Source organism: Rhincodon typus, chromosome 9 (assembly GCF_021869965.1).
Source record: "Rhincodon typus isolate 14 chromosome 9, sRhiTyp1.1, whole genome shotgun sequence".
NCBI lineage: Eukaryota > Metazoa > Chordata > Chondrichthyes > Orectolobiformes > Rhincodontidae > Rhincodon > Rhincodon typus.
The window spans coordinates 73,496,886-73,517,960 of record NC_063340.1 but is presented as its reverse complement, the minus strand read 5'-3'; the positions used below and the strand labels follow the sequence as shown (position 1 = coordinate 73,517,960).

At 41.7% G+C, this 21,075-nt stretch overlaps 1 protein-coding gene across 1 annotated transcript in view; it reads left to right on the top strand.

The window, feature by feature from the left end:
* The window catches only part of ryr2a (ryanodine receptor 2a (cardiac)), a 450,194-nt gene extending 442,449 nt beyond the window's left edge, over positions 1-7,745 (top strand). Inside the window, exons 101-102 of the mRNA XM_048601350.1 lie at positions 5,478-5,529; positions 7,650-7,745. Coding sequence (XP_048457307.1) covers positions 5,478-5,529; positions 7,650-7,745 — 148 coding nt within the window. The remainder of the gene's footprint in view (positions 1-5,477; positions 5,530-7,649) is intronic.
* Positions 7,746-21,075: the final 13,330 nt, after the last annotated feature.

Here is a 21,075-nt window from a genome sequence, read left to right as displayed (position 1 = left end):
GCACAGTACAGGCCCTTCGGCCCACGATGTTGTGCTGAACTTTTATCCTAATCCTAAGGTCTATCTAACATCCACCCCTACCTTATATTATCATCCATATGCCTATCTAATAGCCGCTTAAATGCCCCTAATGAGGCCGACTCCACTACCCTCTCCGGCAATGCATTCCACACCCGCACCACTCTCTGAGTAAAGAATCTACCTCTGACATCTCCCCTATATCTACCTCTACTCACTTTAAAACTATGCCCCCTCGTAACAGCTACCTCCAACCTAGGAAAAAGTCTCTGGCTGTCTACTCTATCCATACCTCTGATCATTTTGTACACCTCTATCAGGTCACCTCTCATCCTTCGTTGTTCTAAAGAGAAAAGCCCTAGCTCTCTCAACCTTTCCTTGTAAGACCTTCCCTCCATTCTAGGCAACACCCTGGTAAATCTTCTCTGCACCTTTTCCAACGCTTCCACATCTTTCCTGTATTGAGGCGACCAGGACTGGACACAATACTCCAGATGTGGCCGAACCAGGCTTTTGTATAGCTGGAGCATAACTTCATGGCTCTTGAACTCGATCCCTCTATTAATGAAAGCTAACACACCATACGCCTTCTTAACAAATCTATCCACCTGGGTGGCAGCTTTCAGGGAACTGTGGACATGAACCCCAAGATCCCTCTGCTCCTCCACATTGCTAAGAATCTTTCCGTTAACCCTGTATTCTGCTTTCAAGTTTGTCCTTCCAAAATGAATCACCTCACACTTTTCAGGGTTAAACTTCATCTGCCACTTCTCAGCCCAGCTTTGCATCCTATCAATGTCCCTTTGTAACCTAGAACAGCCCTCTGCACTGTCCACAACGCGACCCACCTTCGTATCATCCGCAAACTTACTAATCCACCCTTCCACTCCTTCATCCAAATCATTTACAAAAATCACAAATAGAAGAGGACCCAGAAAAGATCCTTGTGGTACACCACTCGTAACTGAGCACCATGTTGAATATTTTCCGTCCACTACCACCCTTTGCCTTCTAAGGGTCAGCCAATTCTGAATCCAATCTGCCACATTTCCCCCTATCCCATGCCTCCTTATCTTCTGCATGAGCCTACCATGGGGAACCGTATCAAACGCCTTACTTAAATCCATGTATACCACATCCACTGCTCTACCTTCATCCACGTGTTTGGTCACCTCTTCAAAGAATTCAATAAGGTTTGTGAGGCATGATCTACCCCTCACAAATCCATGCTGACTATCACGAATCAAATTGTGCCTTTCCAAGTGATAATGCAGGATTTTCCAGCTTAATGTGACGAAAATTTTTAAACTAGCTTTACTGTTAATCCTGCTAGCATTTCTTTCACCTCTGTGTTCCTTCCAACCATCTCATCCGAGCCCATCCTGAATGCCTGTACCCTGTATCCGCTTGTTACTCCCTTCCACTATTTTCTGCCACTCCTGACCTTTCATCCCCATTCCTTTGCACCCAGTGACTTCCTCCCATGTTGCATTGTTCAAGAATTCTTGCACTAAGTGCCTCCAACTTTCCCAGGGTTTCTGCTGCCCCAAAATCCCTTTCTAAGACATGCCAGATCCCAACATCACACTCCAGGACCGCTGCCACCAAGTTGAACCCTATCCATTGCTCCACATCCTAAAGTGCCCACATCACTCTTGGCAGACAATGGTACTCTCTTGCCATTTCAGCCCAAAACCAGCACCAGCCTCAAGCATTGTTTCTGGCAAGCAGAGCTCTTGAGGGAGATGATGACATGGTGTAATGTCACTACCCCGGTAATCTGTAACCCTAGGCTGGGGACATGCATTCAAATCCCACTATGGCAGAAGCTGACATTTAAATGCAATAAAAATCTGCAATATAAAGCTAACCTAATGATGACTATGGAGGCCACAGAAAGCTGGCAAAACATTGAACATTGTCAAGAAGGAGTTAGACATAGTTCTTAGGGTCAATGGCTACAGCATGATTCTATTGAATAGCAACATAGGGCCAAATGGCTCCTTTGTTTCTATGAGCCAACATCTAGTTCACTAATGCACTAAACTGTCCTCTAGACATTTGGGATGGCCTAGCCAGTTATGCCCAGTCCCATGAAAATCACTTTATGTAAGGGGACCCGAGAACCACAGATTTACAACATTATAAGAACCACATAAAATATACAAGGTACTAGTAGTGACCTATGTTTTCAATTCTGAGTGAAGCCTGGATAATGAAATCCTAATTTGCCCTGTAATTAGTGCTATTGTAACACAGTGGAATAGTCTTGGCCAGCAGTGGTAACAAGTAAAGCAGCATTTTTAATGAGTACTGCAAGATTCCATGGAGACAATGAACAGAGTATGAGCAGCACTTTACAACATTATTTGAGATCATTTAAATCTGCTTTTGAAGTGGAAGCTTGGGATTTACATCCATTTACAGCATAGCAAGAAAACTACAACCAGTTTAGTTTACTCACTTCCTTCATATTATGTTCTTTGCTGTGTCTGGTGAAAACGGGCAAGCAGTTTTTTGAATTATTTTAACACCACTTAACTTTAATACCATCACTTAATAAGTCCATTAGATGCAGGCGTAGAAGTAGGCCATTCAGCCCATCAAGTCTGCTCCATCCTTCAATAAGATCATGGCTGATTTGATAATCCTCAACTCCACTTTCGTGCCTTTTCTCCATAACTCTTGACTCCATTACTGATTAAACATCTGCCTTCCTCAACCTCAAAGGTAGTTAATGACCAACCTCTACAGCTATCTAGAGTGAAGAATTTATTACCCTTGGAGAGAAGGAATTTCTTCTCATCTCTGTCTGTAAATGTATGACCTCTTAAACTGAGCTTATGCCCCCTTGTCCTAGACTGTCCCACAAGGGGATGCAACCTTTCCATATCCACCCTTTCAAGCTCCCTAAGAATTTTGAATGTTTCAGTATGGTTACTTCTCAATCCTCAGAAGTAACCATGCTGAAACATTCACAATTTTCTAGACATTTTCTAGTCAGTGTGTTAATTTGGGAGAAGTGAATTTTAGCTTACCTATCTTGGCTGTTCGTGGAATTAGTTGCATGGCAGTATTACATTATGAGTCAGTCTGAATCTGTAGTGCACATTGTGTTACTGTAGCTGGCCACAACCAACAGTAGAAAATCAGGCATTGTCTCATTTTATTGATCTGTATCTGGTGGAATTCATGCAGGTTGGGTTGCTAGTGTCATTGAACATGTAGTGTGAAGTGTCTCATCTAATTCTGTGTAGTGTGTGATTCAACTACCCATTAAATGCTCATTTTTCCCCCTAGATATTCTTCTGCACAGCTAGAGATTCAGTAATGCGCTTTACTTGGTGATTTGTTTTGCACTTTCTCTTTTCTACCTTGGTGCATCTCGGAGGGCCCTGTATCATTCCCCTTCCTCTGACTCATGACCATCCTGCTCCTGACTGTCTATTTTTAGGCTGTGCATAAAAGTACATCAGTTGAGCTTAACCTCTTCTCCTTGAAAAAGCAGTGTGTGATTTGATAACTAAAGGGCTGAATTCAGGGTATCGCCAATGTTGGGAGTCATGGATATTGGTTGATATGTATCCCAGCAATTTGTGCTGTAGCATGTAACGATCCCAATGCACTGGTCCCACACAGCTATACTAAAGAACACACTGAGGAAATTTCTCATTAGGACTTAAAGAGTAAATTGTGGCACAATCAAAACTATCAATGTTTTGTTTTTAGATGAAGGATTTTTTTAGTCCGTTTATTTTTTAGAAAGGGAAACGTGAGGCTGAATCTTCGGAGGAGGGGCAGAGACAGCAGACTGTCACTCCACTCCTTTACCCTATGCCATGCCCTCCACTTCTGGCTTGAACATCCCACTCGGGCATCTCAAGAAATCTGTTCAGAAAGTCTTCCTGCACAGCTCAGGCCAAGTCATATAGAGGTTTATAAAATCACGAAGGGCATAGATAGGGTGAATAGCCAAGGGTTATTTCCTCGAGTGGGGGAAGTCTAAAACTCGAGAGTGTAGGTTTAAGGTGAGAGGGGAAAGATTTAAAAAGGATCTGAGGGGTAACTTTTTCACACAGGTGACTATATGGAATGAGCTGCCAGAAGAAGTGGTAGAGGCGGGTACAGTTACAACATTTAAAGGGCATCTGGATTGGGATATGAATAGGAAGGGGTTAGAGGGATATGGAGCTAAATGCTGGCAAATGGGACTGCATCAAGTTGGGATATCTGGCCACTGTGAACAAGTTGGACCGAAGGGTATGTTTCCATGTTATATGACTCTATTACTGTCTGTCCCATTTTACAGCAGTGGCTGTTGTATTCTGGGCTTAAAGTGAGTAAAGTAACTAGGTGAAGGGATAGAGTGGTATCTGGATGGTTAAGGGGTTAGGGCTGTTGGTGGTGAGTGAGTGGGTAGGGTGCCAAGTGGGGAGAGTGTAGAATCCCAGGATGGTGAATGAGGGCATAACATGTCAGGTTGGGTACAGACAGCAGGTTAAGTGGATGAGAGGGTGGAGTGGGTCAAGTGTTGGGGGGCTGCAGTCAGTAGTTGGATTGGGGTGTTTGTGGAAATGGTCAGGAGTTGGAGAAGGTAAGATCGATTTTTTTTATTGGAGGGGAGCTGTAATGTGAGTGTTTTTCAGCTGTCGGGGTAGGTTGTCAGGTCAGGTTTCCAGGAGACGGAGTTTCGTGTGAGTGATTGGGGCTCAGTAGTATGGTCAGCCAGGAGTTAGAACATGTTTAAATCCCTCTAATTTTTCCTGAGATACAGATGGCAGGTAAATGGGTGTGAGGGTAGGATTGGTCAAGAGTCAGGGTACTGGATAGTAATGGTGAGGTGATAGTAATTGTCGGGGGGGGGGGCGGCGTCAGGAGTATAGTTACCCAGGATCTGGATCAGGTTTCTAATCTCTCTAATTTCTAATGGGTAACTAGTAAGGCATGTTGGAACTCTCTGGAAGTCCCTGACTCAAATTCAGAGCTGGGGACTTTTTCGAAGGGTTCCAAACACTCATTGTCCACCATATACTTTCATCAAAGTTCATCACACACTTCCGGCACAGTTACAGCATAGTCAGCGCGTTGGGCCTTCTGAGAAGTTTGACCAGTTTCTGGTACGTCTGGATGATCTGGGACATGTAAGGGTTAGTAATTTGAGGGGAAAATATCTAGTCACTTGTTGCAAACTGCCAAATCCTTGATTCAAGCAAACCCTCATAACACAAAGGTGAGTAGTGGAGAAAATCATTATCTGAACCTACAAAATAGAAATTGTAGTTGATTTTAGGAGGATTTCAATGACAGCATACTGAATGTTATCATGACCAGTGTGTCGGTTTTCAATGGCATAAGGATGTGTTCCATTGAATGACATGGAATTTGCACAGGAATCGGTTTTAGATCAACACATATGATGTCTGTTCAGATGTTACCAACATATGTCTTTATTCCTACAGGTTTTTCTTGATGTATCTAATTAACAAAGATGAAACAGAACACACCGGCCAGGTAAGGCTGCCCCACTTTCTAATCGGTGAGTGAAGAGGATTGGACTAATGCTACAACACTTCAGGATGTCAGTGAGCTGCTCGCATTAATTAGGAGGAAAGGTTCTGCGCTCAAGACACACACAGATGGCCATCGTTTCTTTTTCACATACAGTCTAGCTTTTCTGTTACAATTCATCTTTTCCTTCACAGCTACCAAACGTTGCCAAGTCCTTGCTGGATTTCACATTGCACATCAGCAAGTGGCCAGCTACGAAACTTCATGATTCTCGGTCAAGATTAGAGTGAGGCCAACCAACAAGAAAGCAGAGATTTAGGCCAGCATTTTACCAATTCCCCAAACAATTGCATTCCAGGAAGCCATGTCAGATTCCCTCCCCAATGTGCCTTTAAGATCATAATATATCGGAGTAGAATTAATCGATCCAGCCCATCAACTCTGCTCTGCCATTCAATCATGGTTGATATGTTCTTGAGCCCATTCCCCTACCTTCTCCCTGTAAACCTTGATCCCATTGCAAACCAAGAAGGGTTTTAGTAATGAGACTTGAAGGGGAGTGTCTGCCCGTTCCAAGGAGCTGGGAAGCAGATTGACTTAATGAGAGGTCCGATTAGAGGTCAGTTTTTGGCAGCGCTGTTGGCAGGACAAGCCACCCCCACCAGTGGCACTGTGAGGCTCGCAACCAAAAAAAAGGGCAGCCTTCTTTCAGCTGCCTGGGAGAAAAGCCGGACTCAATGATGCAGTAGTGGGGTTGGGGTTTCCCTTCCAGCCCTCAACCCTGTGATATTTTAAAAGAAAATGTTTCTACTTCTCTTGTCCATCTCTTGATGGTACTGGTGGGGCTTCAGTGCTGCGGGTTCTCTGACCGGACCAGTAACCTCAGAAGCCTGCCAGCTATCACTAATTGATCGTGGGTCTGCAGGGGACTATTTGGGAAGCTGCCTGTGGTAAAATTGCCAAACTCATCCTACTGCCATCAAGTCAGACTTTGTGACCTGCTTTTACATTACCACATCAGGGTCCCGACACCTGCAGTAACATTTAGGCCGTACTGTTCATTGTTTGGCTGGGTCAGGGGAGAAACATATATGAATTACTTATCCTTTTGTGCATTAAAAGACTGATACACAGAGAAGCCAGTATTCACAGCATCTACTCTCATACAATTCTCCATTTGTCTACTCCATGGTTCTGTTGTCCTTTGTGTGAATTGAAATTTCTTACTAATTCTCTGTGTAAGCAGTTTTTTTTGACAAAAAGTCATCCATTGCTGGTTAGGCCAATGCTTATTGCTCAGCAGGCAGTTGAGAGTCAAGTGAATCTGGAGTCATATATAGGTGAGGTCAGGATAGCAGTTCCCTTCCCTAAAGGACATTAACCTTAAAAATCCATCGGGTTCATTAATTAATCACCATTAGGGTAGCCCTCTATTCCAGATTTTTATTGAATTCAAATTTCACCATCTGCTACAGTTGGGATTAAAACCCATGTTCCCCACCCCCCCACCCCCCACACCACAACACTGACCTGGGGTTCTTGATTAATAGGCATGCTGTCATTATCACTGTACCTCCGCTTCTGCTAGTTACAGTAGACTTGACATATTGTTCACAGTTCATTGAGTGTCATAGAGTCATAGAGATGAACAGGATGGAAACAGATCCTTCGGTCCAACTTGATATCCTAAATTAATCTCGCCCTATTTGCCAGTATTTCCCTGTAAACCTTTCCTATTCATGTACCCATCCAGGTGCCTTTTAAATGTACTAGCCTACACCACTGGCAGCTCATTCCATACATACACCACCCTCTGTGTGAAAAGGTTGCTCCTCAGGTTCCTTTTAAATCTTTCCTTTCTCACCTTAAAACAATGCCGTCTAGTTTTGGATTCCCCCACCCTGGACACCTTGGCTATTCACCCTATCCTTGCCCTCATGATTTTATAAACCTCTATAAAATCACCCCTCAGCCCCCAACACTCCAGGGAAAATAGCCCCAGCCTATTCAGCCTCTCCTTCAAACCCTCCAATCGCAGCAACATCCTTGTAAATCTTTTCTGAACCCTTGCAAAGTCTCTGCCATGCACTGGCCCATATAACACAATATTGTTTATCTGACAGGAATCCTACGTATGGAAAATGTATCAGGAACGTTGCTGGGAATTCTTCCCTGCCGGAGATTGCTTCCGTAAGCAGTACGAGGACCAGCTCAACTGAGCAGGGACTAAGCTAATCCATAGACGTTGAAACACTACAGCTTTCTTCTTTGAATGCTTTCGAACCCTTATATGTATATAACCTGATCAGTGTGCACTTGGAACACCGAAGCTATAGCCCACTGAGTCTGCTCTGTCAGTGCATCTGCTTTCAAATTGATGTAGAGAAAAAAACTTGATTTCAAACTGTGTGCAGAGACGTTTTAAGACATTTCCTTCATTTTGTGAGCACATACATGAAAGATGATAAATTGCTCTCATCCTATACATTTATGTATTTCTTCATCAGGAATGGTATATACTTTTTGATGTGCAGACCAATCTGCTTATGGACTCTGGGCTGTGATGAGGAAATAGTGCCTTACTATATGTGGGTTGAGCTATGCAAGGAGTTGTGTGCATGACCGTGTCACACTGTAAATCAAACTTTCGATGTACATGCTTCTGTCTGACTGCTGTGTGTCTCAGGAGGAGTGTAGGACATTCACATGAAGCTAAGATGTTAGTTTCTGGTTATTTAGCTCTTCCTTATTTTGGTAATGCTCTTATGCAATACAGCAACGATCTGAATCTTTGCTTAAGAAGATTCTTTCAGAAGAAAATAAAGATATTTCATTGCATGTTTATTATGCAAGCAAAACAGAAAATTAAAAAGGCAAGCTGATCAATGTAACAACTATTTTTTAGGTTTAAGGTTATTAATAAATCTGTAGTTACCAAGTGTTGTGTACTTGATTGTAGATTCAGAACCAGTTTCATCAGCCAAGAATGCAGTGTTTAAACTTGGTTGTTGCCTCCCATTTTTTCTGCCACTTGTATTAAATATGGTGATTGAGGAATAACTGCCCACTCATTTCTGACTGAAGCTGAAGCAATATCCATTCAGGGATTTCATCAAACACCATTGTAAAGTAACTGAGTGTAGAATACTTCATTTGAGTTGTTTTAAATTGTAATGCAAATCTTTCAAAATAAAACATTCAGAATAAAAGGACGTATTTTTCATTTTTGTTTAAGGTAACGTTTTTGAAAACCAAAGCAACTGATCATGCACAAATGTTGCCAAACGTAGTACATCTGAATTCACACCTGACATATTTTGAATTTTTAATTCCTGCTTTTGGGGTGCTTGTTTCAAACCATGATTAAGGAGTGTTTTGATTTGTGTTTTATCTGTGAAATATTGCAATAGAGCTGTGTGAAACAGCATTTTCTGGAATCACAAGATGCAACCACTTACAAGCATTTTCTTCCAAACAATTGCCCTGCACTGATGACCAAATTCTGAGATCTGGATGGAGTACCTGTTTTATGTTTTCCTGTTCAAAATTACAGCAGGACTTTGGGGTTTTGTGGTAACCCTACCTCGAGGCCAGAAGTTCTAAATTCACATCCCAGAGGTTTGTCATGATATTGTTTGACCAGAGTGATTAAAAATATCTATAGCAAGATTTCAGCCATGCAGACATTCTTCAAAAGAAGCTGCCATTTTGCCTGTGTGTACACCAAGTCCTTTGGCTCAATTTAATTAAAAGGTCTTTTCTATTCACCTTTGATTGCAGAGTTCCAGCTCAGAAATATCATTCTTAATAGAACTAACTTGTATAAAATAATAATGTAATGCCTGATGTCATTTAATGGGATCAAGAGTAGAGTTGCATTCCTGCTTGGGGACAGATTGTCTGTACCAGTTAATTCCAGCAAAGTTTAAATCAATTCTGTGTTTCCCTAGGACATCTGATTAAAAACATGAGAGTTATAACTAGCAATAGATTATAACAAGAGCAGTGAATTATTGCATTATGTTTTGTGTTAACTTCATGGTTGTATGTCTTAATGGCTTGTAACAATTTTATAGACATCAGAAAACTTTAATCGTAAAGAGAATGAATTTACTTTGAACCTTGTTATTTGCTTTACCTCCTTTACCATTACTATCTGATGAGCTGCCAGATCATCAGTGTGATTCTAGAGGGTCTTCGGAGTTGGATTATATGTGACCCACTATGGCTCTGTTGTGAAGGCATAGAATATATTTTACTGGACATGGCTCGACTGTACTCGATGACCTTTAGATTCATAAGTTTGTTTGAGACAAACAGAAAATGTGCAAGATGCTACCCTTGCAACATAAATTTTTTTCAGCACTCTGAAGGCATATTGGATTTTACTTGTGGAGCTGAGTAGAATCCTTACAGAATGGAAACAGGCCCTTTGGCCCAACAAGTCCACACAAACCCTCCAAAGAGCATCCTGACCAGACCCATCCCCCTACTCCTGTAACCCACCTAATTTACGCATCCCTGGGCTCTATGAGCAATTTAGCATGGCCAATCCACCTAAACTGCACAGAGCAGACAGAGGGAAACCCACACAAACAGAGGGAGAATGTGCAAACTCCACACAGTCAGTCACCCAAGGCAAGAATCAAACCCAGATCCCTGGTGCTGTGAGGCAGCAGTTCTAACCACTGAGCCACTGTTCCACAATGTTAATTGTAATTGGTCCTTTCAACAGGTTATGGGTGAAACTTATCTACTGAATGAATGGATCATCATCAGATACAGCACGACAATTCTAATGAAGAATTCCAAATGATTAGCCTTTCTGTTCTCTTTCAGGTGTTAAATGATGTGTTGTGTTCTCTCGCATTTCAGATTTTTATTTCAGACTTCCAGTATGTTCTGTTCTTATCTCTATTAACATGTAACAGGAATTTTTACTATCTGAATAAGAGCAGGTTACAAGGCTTTAAAAACTTAATCACTTGAACTTGATTGCAATGAAGTGTCACTCTTCTTACATAATATTCTAAGTTCCCATTGTATTGAAAATGTATTAAATCTCTGCATGCAAATCTTGCAAAATATATAGGCTGTATTTTCACAAAGTCACATCATATTTACCTTGGAGTTGGTGATAATTGCTTCAAATTTCAACCATTTGCAGAATGAAATCCTCAGCACGGGTGATTTAACCAAAGATTTGTAGCAGAAGATCACAGAAAACAGAGAAGCTAGGTAAAATAAAATGTGTTGAACGATTAACTCATAACTCTTTTAAACATGTGCAGTACTAAATTTCACTACCTCATTATCATACCCCAGTAAATCTCAAATGAACAGCGTCTAAGGTAGAGTCATTTGTTCATCTTTGCAGTGCTGGGAGTATCTACACTTGCTGCATTAAATGCTGAGGTTCTTTGCTTTTACTTTAACGTGCAATAAGTTTAAACTGCTAATTGTCAACATTATCAATCTGTCTTTGACTATATTCGCCTTTAACTGTCGAGAGCAAACCATAAAATGGTTTCTGTCATTTCCTTGTTAAAATGAGACATATTTTAGAAAAAATTGCAGTTGTATGTTTTATCCAATGAACTGCTTGAAAAGTAAAACTGTCTGGAAGTCCAGGTTTTAGGTTCCAAACGATTCATGTGCAATTGTTAAAAGAATTTCTAAACCATTAAACTGCTTTCTATGGAGCAGAAACACAGCTACTGAATGTCTGGCCTATGTTCATTTTTTAGCAAGCAAGATTACTGCCACAAACTGGGTCCAACGGAAAAGTAAATACTTACTTCTATTTCAAATTTGATTAAACAGCTTTTGCCTGAATTTATACTGGCAAAGAATTAAAACATTTACTGTAAGTGGAGCTAGCATCCTAATGGACTCCCACTGCATGCTCAGGGCAACCAGAGTTTGAAATGAATGTTATTAAAAATAAAAGGAGATGAATGTTCAGTATGTCTTTTCATGGTCTTTGTTTGCTGAGGGAAAATTGTAGACTAGGATGCTAGACCTTAAACATTTTCTGCTTCTACTCATCCATTAATTCCTTATTAATCATTTCAACAGATGGATGGCCATGGGCCGGGGTTTGAGCACAAATTGGAGAATCCCCCAGCCCTTCACCACTCCAACACTTACAATATAAGCAGTGGAAAGGTAAAATTCAGAATTCACCATATATAAGACAGTGAATCCAGTGAGAGAATGGAGCACCTCTACAAGGAATACTGGCTTCATATTTGGAATGTATGTCTGATTTTCTAAGATTATGCTTCATCTCCAGGCTGCGCAGATCAGAAAATTGAGACTGTGCTGCTACAAATGTCTGCAGTTATGAAGGAAATACATCCACAACTTTTACTTTCCTGAGATGGTTGGCCAATGGGCAAGGTTCATCATTGCTCTATTGGGTGCATGCACTAGCCTGGATGGATGAAGCTCCAACAACACTCAAGAAGCTTGACACCATTCAGGACAAATCAGCCCGCTTGATTGGAACTCACATCTCCAAGCATCCACTCCCTCCACCACCGACGCTCGGTAGCAGCAGTGTGTACTATCTATAAGATGCACTGCCAGAAATTCACCAAAGATCCTGAGACAATGCTTTACAAATCTACGACCACTTCCATTTAGAAGGAGAAGGGTACCAAACACATGAGAACACCTCCACTTACACTTTTCCCTCCAAGCTGCGTAGCATCCTGACTTGGAAATATATTGCCGTTCCTTGATTGTTGCTGGGATAAAATCCTGGAATTCTCCCTGAGAGCATTGTAGCACATGGACTGCAGCAATTCAAGAAGGCAGCTCACCACCACCATCTTAAGCGCAACTAGGGACGGGCTGTAAATGTTAGCCAGCCAATGATGCCTACATCCCATGAGTGAAAAAAATTATAGTAAATAGGCTGAGTTAAAAATGGGCCTGGAATTTTTGCTGGCCAGACATTTGTTATTCTAATAGATGGGAGTTGCTTTGAGGACTCTGCAGAATCTCCATTGAAGGAAACTCTGAAGGAATTGCCTGGGAAACTGACAACTTCACTGACTAATTCCCCTACACCAGGAAGACTCATAAATCTGAGAGAGGAGAGGGTTCTGAAAAAGTTAAGTATATAGTCACACAGGAAAATTTAGACTATTAAGTACATAGTCGAAATCCTGAGTAACTCGTCAGCTGACCCCATACATACCTCATCCTCCCCCAGACATTGACCTGACACTCCATTCCACTGCTGCCACCCCCAGTGCCATTTGCCCCACTGTTGGATCCAGACTCCATTTCTCCCAAGCACCCTGACCTACCCTAAACAGTGTGTCACTTATCTGGCCACTTGCCACCTTGCACACTGGTACCCTGCCCACTTGGCACCCTATTCACCTGGCACCCCACCTCAGCATGCACCCTACTTTCCAGAATGTCCTCCTTAGCTGCCACCCTACCCCCTACCAATTTGATGTCCCAATATCAGCCTTAACTTCTGTTTTTAACATTGGACAGCAGCTGACAAGACCTTTAAATGTCAGAATACTGTAGCTGGCTGGTGTGAAAAAGGAACCTAGTTTACCTTCCTCTGACCATTCTGCTCAGTGGAAGAACTGACAGAATGGGAGAATGTCTCTGTATTTTTCAGGGAGTCCTGATTGGAATCTCCTCTCAGAAATGTGCAACTCTCTCCCTTTGTAGAAAAGGAAGGGGTGGTTCCTCTGAAAATCCAGCCCTAAATCATAGTTTATTATCCACTCAGAGGAACTGGCTCAGTTGCTAACACTCAAAACTAGTATAACCAGTTTGATCAAGTGAATAAAAGATTGCATTTCTCCATGCCTCAAAAGCTCACAATTAAGAGTGCTTCTTTGAAAGTTATTAAAGTTAGAATATTTTCAGGAAGGGTTTTTTATTAATCAGATATTATTGAGGTGTAGGATATTGGTTTCTGAAGTGAGAAATTCGTTGAATTGGAGCATCAGTTTCCTTCTTTTCTGTCTGGCGTGTTCGCACTGGCAATAGGGAGTAAGCAAGCAAAATAAATGACCTATTTGCATATCTCTCATTATTATAGTCTAAGTGAGGAAAGCAGCAGCCTTCTTTTCTCTTCGCTCATGGAATGTGGATATTGCTGGCAAGGCCAGCATTTACTGCCCATCCACAATTGCCCTTGAACTGAGTAGCTTGCTCAGCTGTTGCAGACGGGAGTTAGTTGTGAGCCACATTGATGTGGATTTGGAATCACATGTAGACCAGACCGGGTAAGGATAGCAGATTTCTTTGAAGAAAAAAATCAGAGTTAGCGTTTCGGGTCTGGTGACCTTCCTCAGAACTCTTTTTGTTTCTGATTTACAGCATCCGCGTTTTTTTATTTGGCAGATTTCTTTCTTCAAAGCATGAATGAACCATAATCAATGGTAGGTGACGACCACTATATTTCAGATTTTTAGTATTGAGTTTCAGTATCAGATGTTGCGATTGGATTTAAACCCATGTTCCCCAGACCCTCTGGATGACTAGTCCAGTGACATTATCACTAAACCACCATTTCCTCTTAATTCCATAGATCCTTTGCTGACCTCAGTTGTACGTGATTCAGTTTGGAGGCAAGCAGATAAGGAACACTTTGCTAGCAGCTCACAAGTTTTTGAGAATGGTGACAGCTCTTGTCCATCACACCAATAGCACTTTCTAAAATAAAAAAAATTAATAAAGAAACAAATGGGGAGATGATGGCCTAGTGGTATTATCGCTGAACTGTTAATCTAGAGATCCAGATAATGTTCTGGGGACCCAGCTTCAAATCCCACCACAGCAGATGATGGAATTTGAATTCAATAAATATTTGGAACTAAGAGTCTAGTGATGACTGTGAATCCATTGTTGATTGTTGGGAAAAACCACATCTGGCTCACTAATGTCCTTTAGAGAAGGAGACTGTCATCCTACCCTACATGTGACTCCAGACCCACAGCATTGTGGTTGACTCTTAACCCCCCCACCCCTGGGCAATTAGGGATGGGCAATAAATTTTGCCTAGCTCGTGACACCCTCATCCCATTAATGAATAAAGGAAAAAATTAATGATGCACCAGACCAGGTCGCCCACATCTGTCTCCACTTTGGATATATGCCCAGTGTGTTTGATATATGAGCTGTACAACTGCAGTTGTAGCTTTGTCAGGCAGTAAACAAGTACACATGAATTGGATTAGAGCCAAGAAAAGAAAAGGCTTGTGGGCGAGTAAATTAATCAGATTAGTCAAAGAGAGAAAACAGCTATCAGAAAATTTCAAAACCAATTAAAGTCAAGGTCAGTTAAAAGTTGAAAGGATACTTCCAAATGAATGAGTATTTTTTAAAAATTAAATAGTAGTAAATATTCTGTTGCTTATTAATTTTTATGAGAAGGAATTTCTTTGGAGCTATGTTGGCTTTTTTCCTTTGGACATGGAACAGGACCAGGCCATTTAGCCTCTCAATATTATTCCACCACCAGTCCATCGATAGTAGGTGATCCAGTGACCTAAATGCACATATCTGTCTTTGCCAGATTTTAGTACATTTGGTTAATAAACAGAAAACAATTGCAACTTTAAAATTAACAATTGATCTACCATCAATTACCATTGACAGAGGAAAGTTTCAAATTTTAACACACTGTGCATGCAAAAATGTTTCCTAGTTTCACTCCTGAATGGGTCTCTCTGTTTCGATTAAACTCCTGTTTTAGACTATTCAACCTGCAGTACTAGGTTCTCTCTATCTACCCTTTATGTTCCCCTTAACCATTTCCTTCACCTTCATTATTTTGATCCCTTTATCTATGGAGAAATATGCTGGCATTGGAGACAGTCCAGAGAAGGTTGATCCAGGCAAGGAGGGACTTTCTTATGAGGAGAGGTTGAGTAAGTTGGACTCATACTCATTGGAGTTTCGAAAAATGAGAAGAGACCTTATTGAAACATATATAAAAAAATGAAGAGGCTTGATAGGGTAGATGCTGAGAGGTTGTTTTCCAATGTACAAAATCCTAGAGCCAGAGGATGTAATCTGAGTTAGGAGTTGCCATTTAAAACAGATGAGGATAAATTTTCATCTGAGTAGTCAATCTGTGCAAATCTTTACCACAAGTGGATTTTGAGGCTATGTTAAGTATATTCAAGGCTGAGAGAGAAAAGATTTTTAATCAATAAGGAAATTCAGGGTTAAGGGGAAAGGGCAGGAAAGTAGGATGGAGGATTGTCAAATCAGCCATGATCTCCCTGAATGGTGGAGCAGACTCAATGGGCTGAATAGCCTACTTTGACATCTAGGTCTTTTGATTTTAATATCTTGAAAATGTTGCTCAAATGACCACTTAAACTTCTAAATTCCTTGGAATATAACCTTGTTTTGTGTAAGCATAGAAGTTTGTGGAAATGGGGTCATGAAGTATTTTTAAGGCAGAGATAGATTTTTGTTAGGCAAGGAAATCAAAGTTTATTGGGAATAGATGGAGCCTTATTGACTGGCACAACAGGCTGGAGGGGCCATATGGTATGTAGCTGATCCTATTTCATATCTCCATGTGTAATTTGAATCTCAGAGTCCAGCTATCACTCGTAAATCCATGCTGCACACCCTCCAAAACTGATATATCCTTCCTGAGGAACTCCAGGGGTGATCTAAATACAGCATTGCACAGCTGAAATATGGATTATATCCCCTTACTGTAATATTTTAGGACTTTAGATACACAGGTAAACCTTCCATTAGCCTTTTCTTAAAATGAAAATTACATTTATAGGTACAGAAAATAATGAGAATTAAAACCAGGCCCTGTATTCTCTTCACACAGAAACAGAAATTCCTGGAGAAACTCAGCATCTCTGGGAATAAAGCAGAGTTAACATTTTGAATCTGTTGACTCTTCATCAGAACTGTCAGTAGCTAAGAAAAAGTGGTATTTATACTGAAGCCAAAGTGGGAGTCAGGAGGGATGGGTAGAGGGGAACGGATAGGTAGAGACATAGCCCAGAGAGACAGAGAGAGATATGAAAGGGGTAGGTAATCAAGGACATAATGGATAGCAGGCCAGGACAGAAGTCAAACTGAATGAGAGATAAGAGCTAAGAATGAGGAACTGGATTAGCTATGCTGAATGCGACCCTTATAATGTGATAATGGGCCCAAGAGTACTGGAAATGGATGACTATGCTAAAAGCAACACATGTCATGAAAGGAAATTGTGTGGGGGTGGATAAAAAAAAACATGGAAGGATGGAATCAGGCTCTAAAGTTACTGGACTCGATGTTGAGTCCGAGACGCTGCATGGTCCCCAACTGGAAAATGAGATTTGTTTTTCAAGCTTGCACTGAGGCTCTCTATCTTATCATATTCTCCCTCTTATCAGAGTACAAGTCTACATTTTTATAGTCTTAGCTTTGGGCTTTGCAAAGTGAACTTTGGATCTGCCTCATTTTAGCAGAGTTACCTGATTACCAGAGACAGACAATCCTTTCATCAAGTTCAATGGATTTGAAGATTAGAGCACAGTTCATTCAAACTGAAAACCATTTCTGAAATGTTACATAGTTCAAAAGAAGACAACCCAAATATCAAAATTCTATCTTTTTGTCTGCCTGATCATGCGCATAATTAGCTTCTAAATGAGTTCAATCAAAATTGCTATAAATTCAACGAAATCAGTAAAGCCAAGAAGGTGGAAGCAAATGCATCCGAAGCAAGGAATAATTCGTGTTTATTATTATGGCAATAAACCTTTCAGACATTTTCTTCATTGGGTCATCTGTGTTGCAGTCATTAATCATTTTCTGGGCACATTTAATCAAAGCAATTCATGTGGGCCAATAAATACCATATTTTAATCAAACTTATCCTAATTACAATTAGAATGTGATTATCTTTATGTCTGCAGTTCAACTGAACTCAGTTGACATTTGTGATAACAACAATCTCATAGGCAGTTTGCTTATTTAGATTTCAGATTTGCTTTTTTTGAAAATATTTGATTGGTAGATCAACACCTTAAAGAGTTGTTCATAAATTTACAGACCAACATTGAACCTAGTTGATTAATATGTTGCTGGATACAGTGATCAGATACAGCAGCATTTATAGCTAGCTCACAATTAAATGCTCATCTCCATGGAGATAAAAACACTGAGTAACCATTTCCAGTTTGTAACTGGAGCAATGGAATTTTTTTTATTTATTTGGGGGACATGTTCACTGGCAGGCAGCATTTATTGACCATCCCCAGTTGCCCTTGAGAAGGTGGTGGTGAGCTGCCTTCTTGAATTGCTGTAGTCCACATGCTGTGGTTGACCGACAATGCCCTTAGGGAGGGAATTCCAGGATTTTGACCCAGCAACAGTGAAGGAACAGTGATAAATTTCCAAGTCGAATGATGAGTGGCTTGGAGGGGAACTTGCAGGTGATGGTGTTCCAATGTATCTACTGGCCGTTGTCCTTTTAGATGGAAATGGCCGTGGAAGATGCTGTCTGAGAGACTTTGGTGAATTTCTGCAGCACATCTTTTAAATAATATGCACTGATGCTACTGAGCGTCGGAGGTGGATGCCTGTGGATATGATGCCAATGAAGCGGGCTGCTTTGTCCTGGATGGTGTCAAGTTTCTTAATTGTTGTTGGGGTCGCACCCATCCAGGCAACTGGGGAGTATTCCATTGCATTCCTGACTTGAGCCTTGTAGATGATGGACAGGCTTTGAGGAGTCAGGAGGTGAGTTACTCGCTGCTGTTTTCTTAGCCTCTGACCTGCTCTTGTAGCCACTGCATTTATTTATCAAGTCCAGATGAGTTTTTGATGGTAATCCGTCAGGATGTTGATAGTGGGAGATTCAGTGATGGCACAACCATTGAATGGCAAGGGATGGTGGTTAAATTGTCTCTTATTGGTGATGGTCGTTTGGCAAGCACATTACTAGCCACTTGTCAGCCCAAGCTGGATATTATCCAGATCTTGTTGCATTTGAACATGGACTATTTCAGTATTTGAAAACTCATGAATGGTGCTGAACATTATGCGATCATCAGCGAACATCCCCATTTCTGACTGTATGATGGAGGGAAGATCATTGATGAAGCAGCTGAAGATGGGGTCTAAGGCATGACCCTGAGGAGCTCCTGCAGAGATGTCCTTGAGCTGAGATGACTAACCTCCAACAATCACAACCATCTTCCTATTGGCCCAGTATGATTGCAACCATTAGAGAGATTTCCCCTTGATACATACTGACCCCAGTTTTGCTAGGACTCCTTAATACTACACTCAGTCAATTGCAGCCTCGATGTCAAGGGCTGTCACTTTCACCTCACCTCTGGAATTTAGCTGTTTTGTCCATGTAAAGTTGTAATGAGATCAGGAGCTGATTGTCCCTGGCGGAACCTACAATGGGTATCACTGAGCAGGTTATTGCTGAGCAAACGCTGTTTTATAACACTGTTGATGACACCTTCCATTATTTCACTGATGATCGACAGTCGACTGATGGGGTGGTAATTGGCTGGGTTGGATTTGTCCTGTTTATTTGTTTACAGGACATGCCTGGGGCAATTTTCCATATTGGCGGGTAGATGCCAGTGTTGTAATTGTACCAGAAGAGCTTGGCTCGGGGAGTGACAAATTATGGAGAACAAGCCTTTAGTATTATTGCCAGAATGTTGTCAGGCTTGCAGCCTTTACAATAGCTATCACCTCCCAACCGTTTCTTGATATCACTTGGAGTGAATCGAATTGGCTGAAAACTAGTACCTGTAATGATGGGAACTACAAGAGGAGGTCACAATGGATCATCCACTTGGCACTTCTGGCTGAAGATTGCTGTGAAAGCTTCAGCCTTATCTTTTGCACTGATGTGCTGGGCTCTTCCATCATTGAGGATGGGGATATTTGTGGAACATCCTTCTCCATTGAGTTATTTAATTGTCTACCACCATTCACGACTGGATGTGGCAGGACTGCAGAGCTTTGATCTGATCCGTTGGTTGTGGGATCGCTTAGCTCTGTCTATCACTTGCTGCTTATGCTGTTTGGCGTGCAAGTAGTCCTGTTTGGTGGCTTCAGGTGTGCCTGGTACTGCTCCTGGCTTGCCCTCTTGCACTCTCCATTGAACCAGGGTTGATCCCCTGGCTTGATGGTAATGGTTGAGGGGTTGATATGCCTGGCCATGAGGTTACAGATTGTGCTGGAGTATAATTCTGCTGCTGTTCATGGTCCACAGTACCACATGGTTGCCCAGGCTTGAGTTGCTACATCTGTTCAAAGTCTGTCTCATTTAGCATGGTGATAGGGCCACACAACATGATGGAGGATATTCTCAATGTGGAACATAAGAATAATACAGCACAGTACAGGCCCTTAGGCCCACGATGTTGTGCCGAACTTTTACCCTAAACTTAAGGTCTATCTAACCTCCACCCCTAAACTCCACTCACTTTAAAACTATGCCCCCTCGTAATAGCTACCTCCACCCTAGGAAAAGGTCTCTGGCTGTCCACTCTATCTATACCTCTGATCATTTTGTACACCTCTATCAAGTCACCTCTCATCCTTCATCATTCTAAAGAGAAAAGCCCTAGCTCTCTCAAATTTTCCTTGTAAGACCTTCCCTCCATTCCAGGCAACATCCTGGTAAATCTCCTCTGCACCTTTTCCAACGCTTCCACATCTTACATGGTAACCAGCAGGAGGTTTCCTCCCCTGTATTTAACTTGAAGCCACGAGACTTCATGGAGTCTGGACTTAATGTTGAGGACTCCAAGCGAAACTCACTTCTGACTGTATAACACTGTGCCGCCACCTCTGCTAGGTCTGTCCTGCTGGTGGAATAGGACATATCCAGAGACGGTGAAGGTGGTCTCTGGAACATAGTCTGTAAGGTATGATTCTGTGAGTATGGCTATGTCTGTGAGACAGCTCTCCCAGTTTTGGCACGAGCCCCCAGATATTAGAACTGTGCTGTGGGCCATGAACAGCAGTAGAATTATACTCCAGCACAATCTGTAACCTCATGTCCTGGCATATCCCCCCCTCAACCATTACCATCAAGCCAGAAGATCAACCCTGGTTCAACAGAGAGTGCAAGAGGGCATACCAGGAGCAGTACCAGGCATATCTGAAGCCACCAAACAGGACTACTTGCATGCCAAACATCACAAGCAGGATCAACATGGATGTTTCTGCCATTGTCATTTCTGGTGCCTAGTTCAATGCTAGCAGTTCGGTTTTATTTCCTTATTAAGACTTTGTACTGATTGATACAACTGAGTGCGAGGTCATTCCCGAGGGCAGGTGAGAGTCAACCACATTGCTATGGGTCTAGAGTCACATGTAGGCCCGCCTAGGTGAGGATGATTTTTTCTGACACTCAGCAAAAGTTTCATGATCATCAGTAGATTTCTAATTCTTTATTGAATCCAAATTCCAATATCTGCCGTGATGCGATTTGAACCCGAGTCTCCAGAACATTAGCTGACTTTCTGGAATAATTGGGACCCTGGTATTGGACTCTTGTTTCTC